At 42.7% G+C, this 14,520-nt stretch overlaps 1 protein-coding gene across 27 annotated transcripts in view; it reads right to left on the reverse strand.

The window, feature by feature from the left end:
* ADGRL3 (adhesion G protein-coupled receptor L3) overlaps nt 1-14,520 on the reverse strand; it is a 492,252-nt gene that overhangs the window by 87,115 nt on the left and 390,617 nt on the right. For 23 of the 27 annotated variants that reach the window (XM_038134649.1, XM_038134653.1, XM_038134633.1 and 20 more), the window contains 2 exons: nt 6,696-6,881; nt 3,940-3,978 (listed from right to left, as the gene is read on the reverse strand). In XM_038134649.1, the coding sequence (XP_037990577.1) occupies nt 3,940-3,978; nt 6,696-6,881 (225 nt within the window). The remainder of the gene's footprint in view (nt 1-3,939; nt 3,979-6,695; nt 6,882-14,520) is intronic. The other 4 variants (XM_038134645.1, XM_038134644.1, XM_038134642.1 and 1 more) reach the window with 1 other exon arrangement.

Raw genomic sequence — 14,520 nt, forward strand, 5'->3', positions numbered from 1 at the left:
TTGTAATTACCAAGGGGCAGGTGGCACCTCCATCATCTTTGCCATCTGCTATCCACACCACTGCAGAGCTACAAAAGAGGGCAAGGTGACTTACAGGGCAGCTCAGAGGATGGCAGGAACCAAGAGCAACAAACTCCATTAGACGAGGAAGATGCTGCAAAAGCAACCCTCTGCTGCCTCCTTCCACCCTTTCCACAAAGCTGCCATTCACACTATCTGTTGTACTCACCAGCCTCTGGCTTTAAAACCACTCATACTGACTTTATAAAATAAACCAAAAGAATGGGAACCCTGTGAAGTTTTTGTCTTCCAAGATCCTTATCCCAAAAGCAGCATGCAATTTCACATGGGAAGAGGCCTCTGGTTTGGCACTGCAGGGAAATTCATCGACCTCCTGATGGCCCAGAGCTGCAGCCCACAAATCCAAGTGAAGCAAGCAGGTGAGCTCAGACATTGCAATCAGATGCATGAACATGATAAAGAGACTGCAAGCACGGGTGTGGTATGAGCCTTTAATAAAACCTGTGTTTCCAGCTACTAAATCAGCAAAATTCTCTAATTTTTTCCCCATGTTTAAGTTTTCTGTTTTAATACAGCCTCACTTACTACATTATGTGAGTACTTAGCCTTTTTTGTTTTTTCCTTTCACTACCTCATCTCCATTCCTAGAGGACAGGAGAACTGCATCCATGGCATTTTATGTTGGGTAGCTGAGAAATTCCGAGCACAGGACACTTGCTGAGGGGCATGGAAGAAATCTGTGACACCAAACCCAGCTTGACATATCCCAAAAGGAAAGTGATTTATATTTTCTACAACTCCAGCGCTTCAGTATAAGGACAATAACTTTTGGAAAACGAACAAATGTAAATTCTGACAAAAATGAAGAAAATTCATACAAGCTTATATCACAGACCAGCCACCAAACCAAGCTATGCTAATCAAATGCGTCACCCATTGTGATTCATTCTCCCACATGATGACTTTTCTATCCCCTTCCCAAAATAGAGTGCAAGAACTTCAGAAAGGTGGGCAGAGGAGATGTAGATCTCTGCTCTCTAGAAGGCCACCCTCTTTGCCAATGGAGCACCTTGCTGAGGCCACTCTGCCACCTTTATATACACCTTGGTCAGCTCAGTATCAGCTGACTATTAATAACTACCACAAATTAAAACCCACTTAGCAGTTTCTTAGCTATCACCATGACTGAAAAATCTTCCAGCAACTGTCCAGTCATTATATTAATATGTATTCATCATGCCACCTGCCAGGCTGGTTCTTGCTGGATTTTTTAGACAAAAAAAGATCATTTACCACATCTGAAACTTAAGAAGCATCATTTGTAACCTCTATCTCCAATCAATAAAATCCCCAAGCTTTTAACTCAACAAATACTGTGAAAGTGAACAAATTAAATCCATGTTTGTTTTAAAGGTACTGAAAAAGATGAGGTGATAATCTGATAATGCATTCCCAGTTTTATGTTTGAATAACTTGCAAAATTTCTCCATCCACTTTGCATATTTATTTACAGTAGTTTATTTTGGGCTTAAGCGGACTTTACATACCAACCGCTACAGGGGCTCTGTCCTGTCTATTTAAATTGGTTAGCCCAAAGAAAACAGTAAGGCTGATTTTAGCAATTATTATCCTCTCAGGTCACCCTCCTCTTTTCAAAAAACCACCTTTCCTCAATAGCACTTTTGATATTCACAGTTCCTGGACAGCTCTCACATAAACTTCATACTGCACCTTCCTTTGTCTAGGGAGCACAGAATTGAAGGTACACTTCCAGCCCTCTCAGCCAAATTCAGCCCAGGATGCCCTTCACAATAATGGGATCAGCATGAGGAGATCATGTCAGTAAAGTTGAACACTATATTTCTCTGCCATCAATGCCACATGTCCCAGTGACTTTCCATGTTCCATTGACTTTACAAAGCTCAGGGGGTCACCACTTAGGATTTGTTGAAAAAATCTCTGCTAAATTCCCTCAGCCAGCCCAGACATTTCACTTTCTGGTAAAGGATGAGTAGCCTGTAACAGGACTATCTGCAGTCACATTTAATTGCTACTACAGACAACCTCTCCCTCACTAGATTTTTTTATGACTTTAGCCACACAATTTTCCACATGGAAGCATACTGTATGAAAATATGTCGAGATACGTTACTTTACCTCCATATAGTACAAAGCAGAGCTGGAAAGGTTCAATTAGGTCATCTAATTCATTCTTCAAGCCCTCTTTACAGGACTGTCCTCTTCAATATATATACTAGATTTGTCCATACCCATACTTAACAGCTCAAGCAATGAGCTTTCATCAGTTTTCATCTACTGAAGAAGTAGGTGCATGATTAATGTTTAAACATGCAAGCAACCTTTCCAAGTGAAAGGAAAGGAGTCCTTGAAATTAAGGGTAAGCTGAAGTTTTTGCAGAGTATTCAGGCTTTATTCTATCAAGGCCAAGCTTTCTGTAGGGTGTATTAAACTCACCATTCACTACTGTTTGAAAAAAGACAGAAGAGCAGGAGTGTGCATCGACTCTGTGGAGAATGGCTGTGCAGCCAGGGGAAAGGACAGCTATGGATCAGGTAGCACCCAATGTCCCCAACAGGAAAAACTCTGTGCAGCCCAGAGTCAAAGCAGTCTCACCACGTTTCCAGTGGTACCAGTACACAAGGTAGCTAGCTTGGGAGTGAGCACTGCACTGCAAACTTTCTTAAATTCCTTCAAATGCCTGCTAGTTGCTTTCTCTGGGATCCCAGACAAGGGATATGTAACTCCATACCTCATCTTTATCCATTAATGTATATGGAAGGGAAAAGGTGACTTTATCTTGAGACATTTTCCAAAGGGAAGACAGCCTACCAGCACAGAGGGAGGGGTACTGTTTTATTTCTAACAACCTAGAAATCCAGACCATCTAATCCCATTTGCTAAATGAAATTTGTGCTCACAAAATAAAAGTCAGTACAGAATGTAGGAAGTGGAATTTTGCAGGAAAATGCAGGTACAGACAGCCCCCTCCAGAAACACAGAATTAATTTATGCACGTTTCACATATGCATATAAATAATGGTCAACCACCCATAAGAACAATACCAACATTCACAAGCACAAGACAGAGATTAGAAGGTAAAACATTTACATCTCTTAGAGCAGCTTTAACTGACCTACAGTATACAAACAGGTTTATATAAAAAACCACTGGAGCAAATGCTGTAAGGCAAGGTGACAGGATTAATAAGATAACCTGAGGTCCCACTCCTGAAAAGCCAACAACTGTGAACTTTCCAGGATGCTGGGGCTTGACTTTGCTCACATCAAACACAACGTAAGCCTGTGAAAGTCAGGCCAGACCTGCGTGAACTTCATAGGATGTTATGTTCATCACCCTATGCATTGTTTGCAGCACTCTCCTCCTTCCAACATCTCTCTGTGAGACACTCTGCATTTCATTACAATCCTACCTCCTCCCTCATGCTGAGTGCTGCCACTTTGAATTGTTCTGAATTTAGAAGTGTAAAAGGGGAAGAAGGAAAACTAAGGAAATGCAGGTGGCAGTAGCACGAACGATATGCTGTAAGCAAAATCCAGTTGGTCTGGAAACACCTCTGCGAGCAGCAGTTTTGGCATTCTTTTCTTGCACATCTCCAAACTGTCCTGCTCATTCAGATGGCCAGATGAAACTTGTCAGATCTCTCTCGTGTTTCTTTCAACCTTCTGGTTCAGAGATTTTGTCCCAAATTTTTGTCAAGTCTGAGAGAAATGGGGCAGGTCGGTGAGGTAAAAAAATGACATTATTATCCTGTAACCTTAACCTTAGAACTTGCTGCCACAAAGGTGGTAATAATCAGATTATTCACAGAGACAAGACCCACTTCACAGTCATTCAGTCAAACAACTGGACACGTGTATTAAAAACACAAGAAATACCTGGACATAGGCCCTGCAAGAGCGCTCCCTTTTCTGAAGCTGAGTCCATAAAGAGAGCAGATTAAAGACGGAATAGAAAAAACAAGTTAGTGACAGAACAAAGGAAAAAAAACAAAACGAAGAAAATGCCTGTGAAAAAAACCCCTCATTTCTCTCTTAAGCAGCTCCTGAAAAACCAACCAAACTAAAAGAGTGAGCGTGAGTTAGTCAGCAGTGGAAAACTGGAAGGACTGGTTTCAGAAATGTGGTTTAGTCCTTTTTCAGTGAAGTGAAGCACAGACTGGCAACTTTGCAAAAGCAATTGTTAGATGGTAGAAGATTCTGAAGTCTAGTAGAGAAACTCAAGACATGATGATTTCCTTACAGCTTGGAGATCACACGTGACATTTCCATGTCAAACAAAGTTGAAAAGGACGAGGCTGATGATTATTTGCATAAGAGAAGCATGGGCTCTGCAGTCAGACAGTGCTGACACCACAGTGAACTATAACCAAGCTTCAGATGAGCAGGACCAACCCCAGGGAGCAAGAATTGTGCAGGACTGTATCCTGATACAGCCTGGACCTGTACAGACCCATCCTGACAGACCTGGGGCTGGGCAGGCAGTCTACAGCAGTGAGCTGGAATTGGTGAGACCTGCATCACTGCAATGGGAGCTCAGAAAACCAGGCTGTCCAGAGCCACTGGCTTGGCTGGGTTTGTTTTTGCTGATGTGCCTGGTTGGAAATTGCACATCAACAGAGATTCAGGATAACTTGCGCTCTCAACACACAGCAGTGCCATCCCATTAGTGCAGCTGAGAGCCAAATTTGTCCTCAAGATTTTTGAGGCTCTGAAATAAACAAAATACACCCAGGTATCATGCAATGCCTAATTTCAATTTCAAATTTATCAATTTGGAACAGTAGAAATCTTCCTCTGGGTAAATCTGGCCAGTACAAAGACTTTACAGAAACAAATGGAGATCAAAGAAAGCCTTGCTGAAAATTACAGAGCTACCCACTCAGGGGTCTTCCCAGTCTGAAATGGAACAATTATCACCTTAATTAAGTCTGATCCAGTGGAAAGCATAAAGCTTTTAGTGACAGAAAAGTGGTTCCTGAAAGATGATGGCTTTTAAAAATTCTGATTATGCCAGTTTATTTCAATTCATTGTACATCAGCTTGTAAAAAAACCCACCGGTACAAAACAGCACAGGTGATTACTTTCGGATCCCCAGCACATTTCCTTTAATGATTAAAAGGATATTTAATAGCTAGTCCTTACTTTATTTCTTCTTTCTGACTAAACAGCACTAAACAAAATTCTTTGCAAATTACTTTTTTCCTATTTTTTTTTAAATACTCTTGATCAGTGAAGGGGAAAATGGAGCAGTAACTCTGCTGCCTTTTGTTTGCCCAATGCTACTTCCAAGTTGAATTCATGCGTTCTTAAATGAACACAGAGCAGTTGCTCTTCTAAAGAATTAAGTGGGGAATGAGAGCAAGTAAATTACTGAGCCTGTCATTTGGATCACTGAGTCGCATCGCTGTTTTGCAGGACTTCACGTGGTCCAGAATTTTAATGTGGAATGCAATTGATTTGTACGTGTTGCTCGTGCAAAGCTGATGGCAGGGGGAAGAAACCTGCAGTGGGGACCCCAGAAGTGACAGCTGAGCTGAGGAGCTCTGCCTTGCCCTGTCTTCTCCTCCTCTCAGTAACTCATTCCTGCCCCCATGATACAACCCCATTTCATGTAACTGAAACAAATATCGTAAGGTGACGTAAAAACAAAGATGAAAAATATGTGCTTGCGAAGCTGAATTGACAAAATGTTGGGTGTGGCTGGGATGCACCCAGAGGAACAAGCAGACTACAACCACGAAACCCGTTAGTAAGTGACATTAATTGCTGGCTTTACCTGATATTGTCAGACATCGCCATCATTTCAACAAAGAACCATGGTATGAGTCTAACAAATAATGTTATGCTGATGTAACAGTTAATACAATTATCACCTCTGTTGTTACAAAATGGCTAGAAGCAGCACTAATTAAAAGCATCAGGATAACCCAATTCACAGCACATGCAAAGCACATGAGATGCAGGAGTTCAGCTCCCATGCGACTGAAATCTCAAACAACCCCAAAGCCCTTTTTGTATTTAAAACAGCATCAGTCTACAATAATAACTTAGAAGAAAAAAGACCATGTTACATCTCTGAAAAGCATTTTTCTTCATAAAACACCTAAAAAATTTCAGGTTTAGCTGGGATCATTTATTCCTCATGTAATCTTGGGACTAAGTTCTGTTCATGCTTACATGAATGCCAGAACTGTCAGAGCCTGATATGCAGCTGAGAACAAAATTCTGTGTCTTTTTTTAACTGGGTGGCCAATACAACCATGTGCTCATAGACACCAGGGTCTAGCTGCTCTTTGTCCTGATAACCAGGCCCACACAATTCATCATGATAATCCTAGGTAAGTCCTATCCCACGTGTTTACGAGATTCAGTGATGAAGAGAGCCTTTCACTAAGGAAAACTTCAGCTTCAAATGTACTCTTACAGAGTCCATAGCTCATGTTTTCTCCCACAACTGGAAACTCCTGGCACCTTTAGTGCTATGTAGCAATTCCACTTACTTCTGGAAATGACAAAAGGACTAATAACTCTTCTTAAACTGTGGGCACAGAAACCACACTGCTGTAATGCAGTTAAGGTGCTTCTGGGGCTAAGTGGCAGGCTACTACTAAAAAAGCCCCGTCGCTCTCACCTTATTTAAGCTGCGTGCGGCGCTGTCCTTCCCGCCGGGAGTCAGGTTCCGGAGCTGCACGTCCAGCAGGTTGACGAGCTGGACCATGGCAGACACGGAGTAGGCGATGTCCCCGGCATACAGGTGGTTCCTGGTGTGCTCCGCCAGCTCCCGCGCGATGTTGGCAGCCATCTCCCCTGACCTCATCTGCGAGGCAGAAAGCAGAGGGAAAGGTTGTCCACGGCTGCTGGTGCCATGTCATTCCATGCCTTCCAACCCCACACTGTTAACCAGCTCAACTCCCCTCAAGAAGAAGAAGAAAGAGAAGGAAGAAGGAGCCTTTGTGGTTTGATCATGAATAGGTTTTTAAGCATGGTTTTTCAGTCGACCGCAGTGGCTTCAACAATGTCTTCTCACTGGACACCGTTTTCCATGGGTTTTCCATGCTAAAGGAAGGCTTTAATTAGCTTGTCCCATTGGCTTACTGTGCCACTTGAAAAAAAAACAATTTAAGCAGCCTCTCCTATCAAGAAAAAACAGTTTCTGATTCCAGAATTTTGTGTGATGGCAAAGAGATGATTTTTGTTACAGCTTCAGCACAGAAGAGTCCCTTGTAAAAGGAGCAAAAGTAGATACGTAACCCAGAGCAGACGTAACCCAAAGAAACCAGAGCAAAAAGTTCACTATTTCCATTTTATTGATTTATTAATCAGGAGCTAATTTATCACTTGCCACACTAGCCACTGATAATGAGGCTAGTGACTCTCAGCACATGCAAACTGGCACACTCAGAGAAAATGCAGCTCAGCTGCTACAAAGGCAAACACAAGAGCTTTCTTTCCCTGCAGGCTGCTGCTGTTCCTATCAGTCTGAAAAAGTGATAAAAGCTGGTCACTAATTAACCCTTTTTCTTTTCTCTTGGACCAACCCTAACACTACAGCAAAACATCCTAACACTACAGCAAAAGGCTGAAGCAGAGGTCCACTAGAAGGGAAAAGCCAGCAGGTTTGTTGGCTGAATTTCCTACTGAAAGACTTGTATCATCTAGCTGAGCCACAAAACTTACAAATAACCTGCAGGAAAATTCGCTGTGTAATTATTTGAGAAACCCTCACTTTTTCTCTGTGCTTTTCCCCCTTTCTTGCTCTGTTTTGCTCTCCCTATCTGGTATCCCTTTCCTCTTCTGTGCCATGGGGATTTCGGACAGGGCAGCTGGCCCCATCTCCTTTTCATAAGCACTGCAAAAATACCACTGCAAAAATACCACTGGAAGTTGCTGGTCTTTTATTCATTATCTACCAGTCTGTGATCTGGAATGCAAATCCAGGTGGAATATGCCTGGGACAAGGAGAAATTATACAGGATGACACATAAATGAAGTTCCCACTTCTCTGTCAGATTCAATGGCAAACTCTACTGTGCTTTTCATATGAATTTTCAATTGTCTTATCTACCAACAGCTAGAAATCAGATATTTCTCTTGTTCCCTCACTTTCTGGTGCTTATTATAAACGCAAGATTCTAGGGAAAGATTATAGGCTGAGCTTCTACCTCTCTGTAAATCAATTAGCGAAGTTATAAATGAATAACTTACTTCCATCAATTTGACAGCAAAAGCCAATCTGATTTAATGAAATCTAACTCAAGATGTTCATATGCTCATCTTCAGGGAATTAACGCATATGATGATACAGAGAAGATAAATAAAGGAGATAATGTGTTGTTCTTCCCATTAGAGCAATGATAAGATATATTCAAAAACTGAATTATTTCATTATTGATACACAGAAGACTAATGCCATAGAAACCAGATCCTATTCTTACAGCTGCCTGCTCTCCTAAGCAGCTGAAGGAAGCCACGCATCAGCAGAGAGGCTGAATTTTGACCTCTGCTGTTGGCTCTCAGAACTTCAAAGAATGACTGCATCAAATCCCTTTACATAAAGAAATCAATTTCAACATTTTCCTGCAGTTCATTGCTGAAGCCTAGCATGTATCATGACACATTGTTTGTGTAAGCTCTGCAGAGAACTGTGGGATTTCAAGATATTTTTTACAGATACACCACAGCAAAAGCAAAAACCCTGCTACCCAATATTTGACGTTCACATTTTCCCTTGGACCACACACCTATGCAAACTGGCACACTCAGAGAAAATGCAGCTCAGCTGCTACAAAGGCAAACACAGGAGCTTTCTTTCCCTGGAGGCTGCTGCTGTTCCTATCTGTCTGCAAAAGTGATAAAAGCTGGTCACTAATTAACCCTTTTTCTTTTCTCTTGGACCAACCCTAAAACTGTTAATCTGAGGAATGATACTGTGGCCAAATAAACAACACAAAAAACAGGCAGCAGTGGAAGAAACGCCTGAGAAAAAGGCAGACTAAAGCTCAGAGTTTGTGAGCTCCTGGGACATAGAAGTATTTACCCAAAGTTATCTTACACACCCAGGTTTCCTGAAAACACATATGGGCCATTCTTCTGGGAAAATGTTTTTGGCTGGCAGGTAATGAAACTACACCCTAGCACTGACAATTCCTCACCTACACATGGTCACACAGAACATGCAGCTACAAGCCAGTACAGCAGTGCTGAGACACTCTTTCCATGCTGGACGTGTGCATGACAGCGATGTCTAGAATGATGGCTGTGTGACACATGAGTGCTGATTTCACCAATTCCTTTGAGCTTTTTCCACTGAAATTGAAGTGTCTCCTATATAGTGCTGTCAAACCCAACTTCTCTTGTGAGTCCCAAATGCTGGCTGAATATTCCAGGGCTAAGATAAGTATCTGGTCTCTTATAACAACAGGACTGAATCTTTTTTTTTTTTTTTTTTTTTTTTTGGTTAATTCTACGTAATGCTCAGCAAAGCCTACTGGTACCCAAGAGAATGCATTACTAACTTACTTCCTTTCTATAAATTACTTCTCCACGTCTTTCTCTTCATTCTTGCCACATGAAAGATGAGCTCTTTATGTTATTTCTTCCAAAACATGTAATACTCTATAACCCAAACACTGACATAGTTACATATGAATACAGGAAGAACCCCTGGAGAATCTCCATGGCTCAAGCCAACATTGAGAGGCAAGTAAGAAGTAGGGAAAATACATGTAAGTATCTGCTCTTTCTACTGCGAGGCTTGAGAACAATAAAGAGAATTAAAAATAATACATTTCTCCCTGATATGTCACTACTTTTTAACATTTTCTACCCTGATTAGGAAAAAATTAAATTTAAAATCTAAATAGGATTCTGGGATAAAAGAAAACATTCTGTTCGAACCAAATTTGAAACCAAATTTTTTGTTTCTATGGTTTTTTGGCCTATTTTTTCTTACCTTTTACAAACAGATTAAAAGCAGTCTTGGAATGCTAATTTAAAGGAGTGAAAACATGTTTCTTGCCAATAATGCCAACATACAAAACAGTTTTTTATAGGTCTGCCAAAAAAATTGCTTCCCTCTTCCATTTGGGAGGACAGGATTCAGGCCAGATTTACAAATCATCTTTGGCACACCTGAAATCCCTCTGGGTAACACTCTGCTAACATTTTCCAGGTTTGTGCCACTATCTTGCACCTTTTTATGAGTGAAAGGACTGTGAAATAATAGTTTATGGAGAGGACATATTCTCCTGCCTGTTTCATATATGCCAACAAACAGAAGCAGGGAGTTTTGTCTGGAAAGGCAAAGAAAGACTCTCTTGGAGCAGTGCTTGCTGCTTCAGCCCTACCTTTCTCAGAAGAAACCCAAGTGCAGAAGAGGACAGTAGAATGAAAGTAAGAGAAATTGCAAAGAAGATAAGCATTTAGGGAGGAAAATTCAGAAGAAATAAGAAATATGCTGAGAAGTGAGCAAATGAATGACAACACCAGTAGTCATAAAGGAAGAAGTATTTTCCTGCAGCCTTCTGAAGAGGCAAACTGATATAAAAAAAATAAAAAGACTGCATGAAAGACTGAACTAGGATTTTTACAAACAGTAACATACAGATTGACTGGTCAGCTGGAAAGACCACAAAGTTCATGCTGTTTTCTGGAGGAACAAACATCTTACAGGTTTCACCAGGCACCATTAGCTCCCAGCAGTCCGGTAGCAAGCCTGTAAGAGGGGCTGTGGGCTAACTTCTGACACTGCAAAGCTTTTATGGCATTTTTCCTTCCCTAGCAGGAATTTCAATATATGTGTGTGCATTCACAGAAAAGAGTCAGAGCATATCTACCATCCTTTCCTTTGTTATTTCTGAATCACAGAATCATTTAGGTTGGGGAAAAACCTCTAAAATTACCAAGTCCAACCTATGAGAAAACACCAAAATGTCAGCTGATGGCACTGAGTACCACATCCAGCCTTTCCTTAAACACCTCCAGACATAGTGACTACATCACCTCCCTGGGCAGCCCAGTCCAGAGCCTAATCATCCTTTCTATGAAGAAATGCCTCCTGATGGAAAAACCTAAACATCCCCTGGCACAGTTTGCTTTCTCTTTTCCTTTTGCCAGCTGTCTGGGAGAAGAGACAATGTTCTCCAAAGAGTACAGCAGACCTAGAGAACACTGAAAAAGTGGCTATGAAACGATGGTATTCAACCAACTTAAACTGCATTTAATGACCCTTTAATAAGCCACCCTCTGTGGCATCTGTTCCCTCCAATTCACGATGGTGCTCTGAAAACAGACTGCCAAAAAAGCAACTTGGATGGAGGATTTCATTGTGCTATCATCAGGGACTGCAACTGCACCCTCAGACCTGGACACAACGATGGGAAGATGTCTCCACAAAACCTCACTCTCCCTGTAACACACACCCAAGTAGATCCACAAGACCTCAGGAAGGTGCTACAAATCCTAAGGCTCACCTGCTCTTTGGGAGTACATGATCCAGGCCACTCAGGAGAGCATGGGAGGCACATACTTTACATTTACAGATTGAGACTTTTTGTGCATTCGTGAAGGGCACAAATTTTTCTGTTCCACTACAAAAGAGGCCTCCTCTCTTCCAGAGGTTTGGAGCTGAGCATAGCAGTGCCTGTCCTCCCAGGCGGCACCCACAGCTGAAAGCTGCAGCAAGGAAGAGACTTCTTCAGACAAGTCACACGCTGCGCTAAGGACGGCACTGATGAAAGCAAGAGGCAAAACAAACAGGCTGAGACTGAACATGTGACCTCATGATCAGGATGATGCAAGTATCCAAAGCTGACCTTTTTGCTTCCTGTTACTGCTTGACTCTAGAAATAACCTGGGTAGCAGTGCATAATTCAATCGCACTGGCAAGTTCATTCTCCCGCTCCGTTACGAGGGCATGGTAGGCACCAACAATAAAGTTAGAGTAAATGTCAGGAGGCCAATGAATTGCTGAGGAGAACATTTGTTCTGATCTGCCATCAAGCACAATAACTCTAATGGAAGCTAGGAAATGGCTGTAAAACCTAATACCATGATGCAAGCAGGCAAATACCCAATCTACAGTCTGAGCACAGCAGGAGAAAGAGGAGAAGTAAGTAATCATTCTAACTTCACTACACAGATATGGAAGCAAGCACTTCCCTACCATCCTTTCTGGCTTGAATGAAATAACTCCAGGGGACCTATCACCGTTCTTCCTGAGCAGTTTGGATCCTGCAGATGTCAGATTTTTGGGAGACAAAGCAGATTAGGAATGAAGACACGCTGAGCAGGTATGAACCCTGGCTGACAAAGAAGTATTTTTACCCATTTTGTCAGCTGTGCTGCAGCTGCAGCGGGCTGAGTGACCAGGAGAGAGGAGGATGCAGGAAAGCTGAGCTGCAGGGTGTAACCAGCCCTGTCCTCACAGCACAGCTGGTTTACTGCTCCCTCTAGCTCTCCCCACAGCAGAAGGAAGAGAAGCTGGCTTGACTTAGAGGCAGAAGGCTCCATTTTCATCTCCAGATAGGTGATGGAACAAGCTTTGGGAAGCATCCCATTCACAGCAAGGATGTTAGAAACCAGTGCTTGATTTATGGATGAATAAGTCTCCATCTTTAGGTGCAGTGATGATTTTCAAGCCTCTTGCTTGGGCAGGGAAACCAAATGGCTATTGATTATTTCATATGTAATTTAAAACTGTATTTACTGTAAGGATCCTAATGAATATTAAAGGCAGGGTATACCCATGTGCCAAAAGATGAGCAGGTGGGGAATAAGACTGACCTGGCTGAACAGAGAGCTTTGGATAGAATAAGAAAAAAAAAATACGGAGAGCTTATGGCCTCTGGAGAAAGGATAGGTAACAAAGGAGGACGACAAGCATCTTGTGAGGTTATACAGGAAGAAAATTAGCAGGGCTAAAGCTCGACTAGAACTTTGCCTGTCTACTGCCATAAAAGACAATAAAAAATGGGTATGAGGGAAATAAGTGACAAAGAATGAGGAAACGGTTGAGGTGGTACTTAATGACTACTTTGGCTCAGCCTTTAACTGCAAGACCAGGATACCCAGGTTGTCCTCGGGGTATCCAGCACCCAGAGCTGGAAGACAGGGATGGGGAGCAGAAGAAAACCCCCACAATTCAGGAAAAAAAATGGTCAGTGACCAGATACACCATTTACACATCCACAGATCTATGGGGCTGTATGAGATTCACCCAAGGGTACTGAGGGAACCGGCAGAAGAGCTTACTGAGCCGCTTTCCATCACTTATCAGCAGCCCTGGCTAACTGGGGGTGTCCTAGTGGAGTGGAAGTTGAAAATGAGATGCAATAGGATGGAGCAGATCATGCTGACTGCCCTCACATGGCATGTGCAGGATCTGAACAGGCTGGATCGATGGGCCAAGGCCAATGGTATGAGGTTCAGTAAGGCCAAGTGCAGGTCCTGCCCTTGGGTCACAACACCCCACGTAGTACTGCAGGCTGGGGAAGGGTAATTTGAAAGCTGCCCAGCAGAAAATGAGAGCCAGCTGTGTGCCCAGGTGGCCAAGAAGGCCAATGGCATCCTGGCCTGTTTGAGAAACAGTGTGGCCAGCAGGGCCAGGGCAGTGATCGTCCCCCTGTACTGTGCACTGGTGAGCCCACATCTTGAGTTCTGGTCCAGTGCTATGTCCAGTTCTGGGCCCCTCACTACAAGTAGGATATTAAGGTGCTGGAGGAAGTCCAGAGAAGGGCAACAGAGCTGGGGAAAGGTCTGGAGCACAAGGCTTATGGAGCTGCTCAGGCAGCTGAGAGTGTTTAGCCTGGAGAAAAGGAGGCTCGGGGGGACCTTATCCCTCTTTACAACTACTTGAAAAGAGGTTGTAGCAAGGTGGGCGTAAGTCTCTTCTCTTGGTAAGAAATGATAAAACAAGAAGAAACCACCTGAGGTTGCACCAGGGAAGGTTTATATTGGATATTAGGAAAGGTTTCTTCACAGAGAGTGGTCAAGCACTGGAACACACTGCCCAGGGAAGTGGTTGAGTCACTGTTCCAGGAGGGATTTAAAAGACGTGTAGACATGGCGCTTAGAGACGTGGATTAGTGGTGGATGTGGCAGTGCTGGGGGAATGGCTGGACCCAATGACCTCAGAGGTCCTTTTCAATATAAGTGTTTCAGTGATTGCAAGCCCAACACAAACGCCTAGGTGAGCCTCCAAGGCTTTCCCCTCAAAAGTCACTCCTGAAAAGTCTTGATATTTTGTAACAGCTGTCATTGAGGTTGGGCCACATATCTCAAGATCCCAATGAATCCCACTCAGGCAAAAAACTTAGATCCAGGGTCATCTCATAGATTCCCCAAGTCCTTTCTACCGACTGGAAGAAGGTATTTAATGCTGAACATAACTAAATTCCTTCAGAAAAAAAACAACAAACTCTAGTCCTAGTTGTAACCTGCTGGGCATTTCTCAAAAC

Source organism: Motacilla alba, chromosome 4, assembly GCF_015832195.1.
Source record: "Motacilla alba alba isolate MOTALB_02 chromosome 4, Motacilla_alba_V1.0_pri, whole genome shotgun sequence".
NCBI classification, from domain to species: Eukaryota; Metazoa; Chordata; class Aves; order Passeriformes; family Motacillidae; genus Motacilla; species Motacilla alba.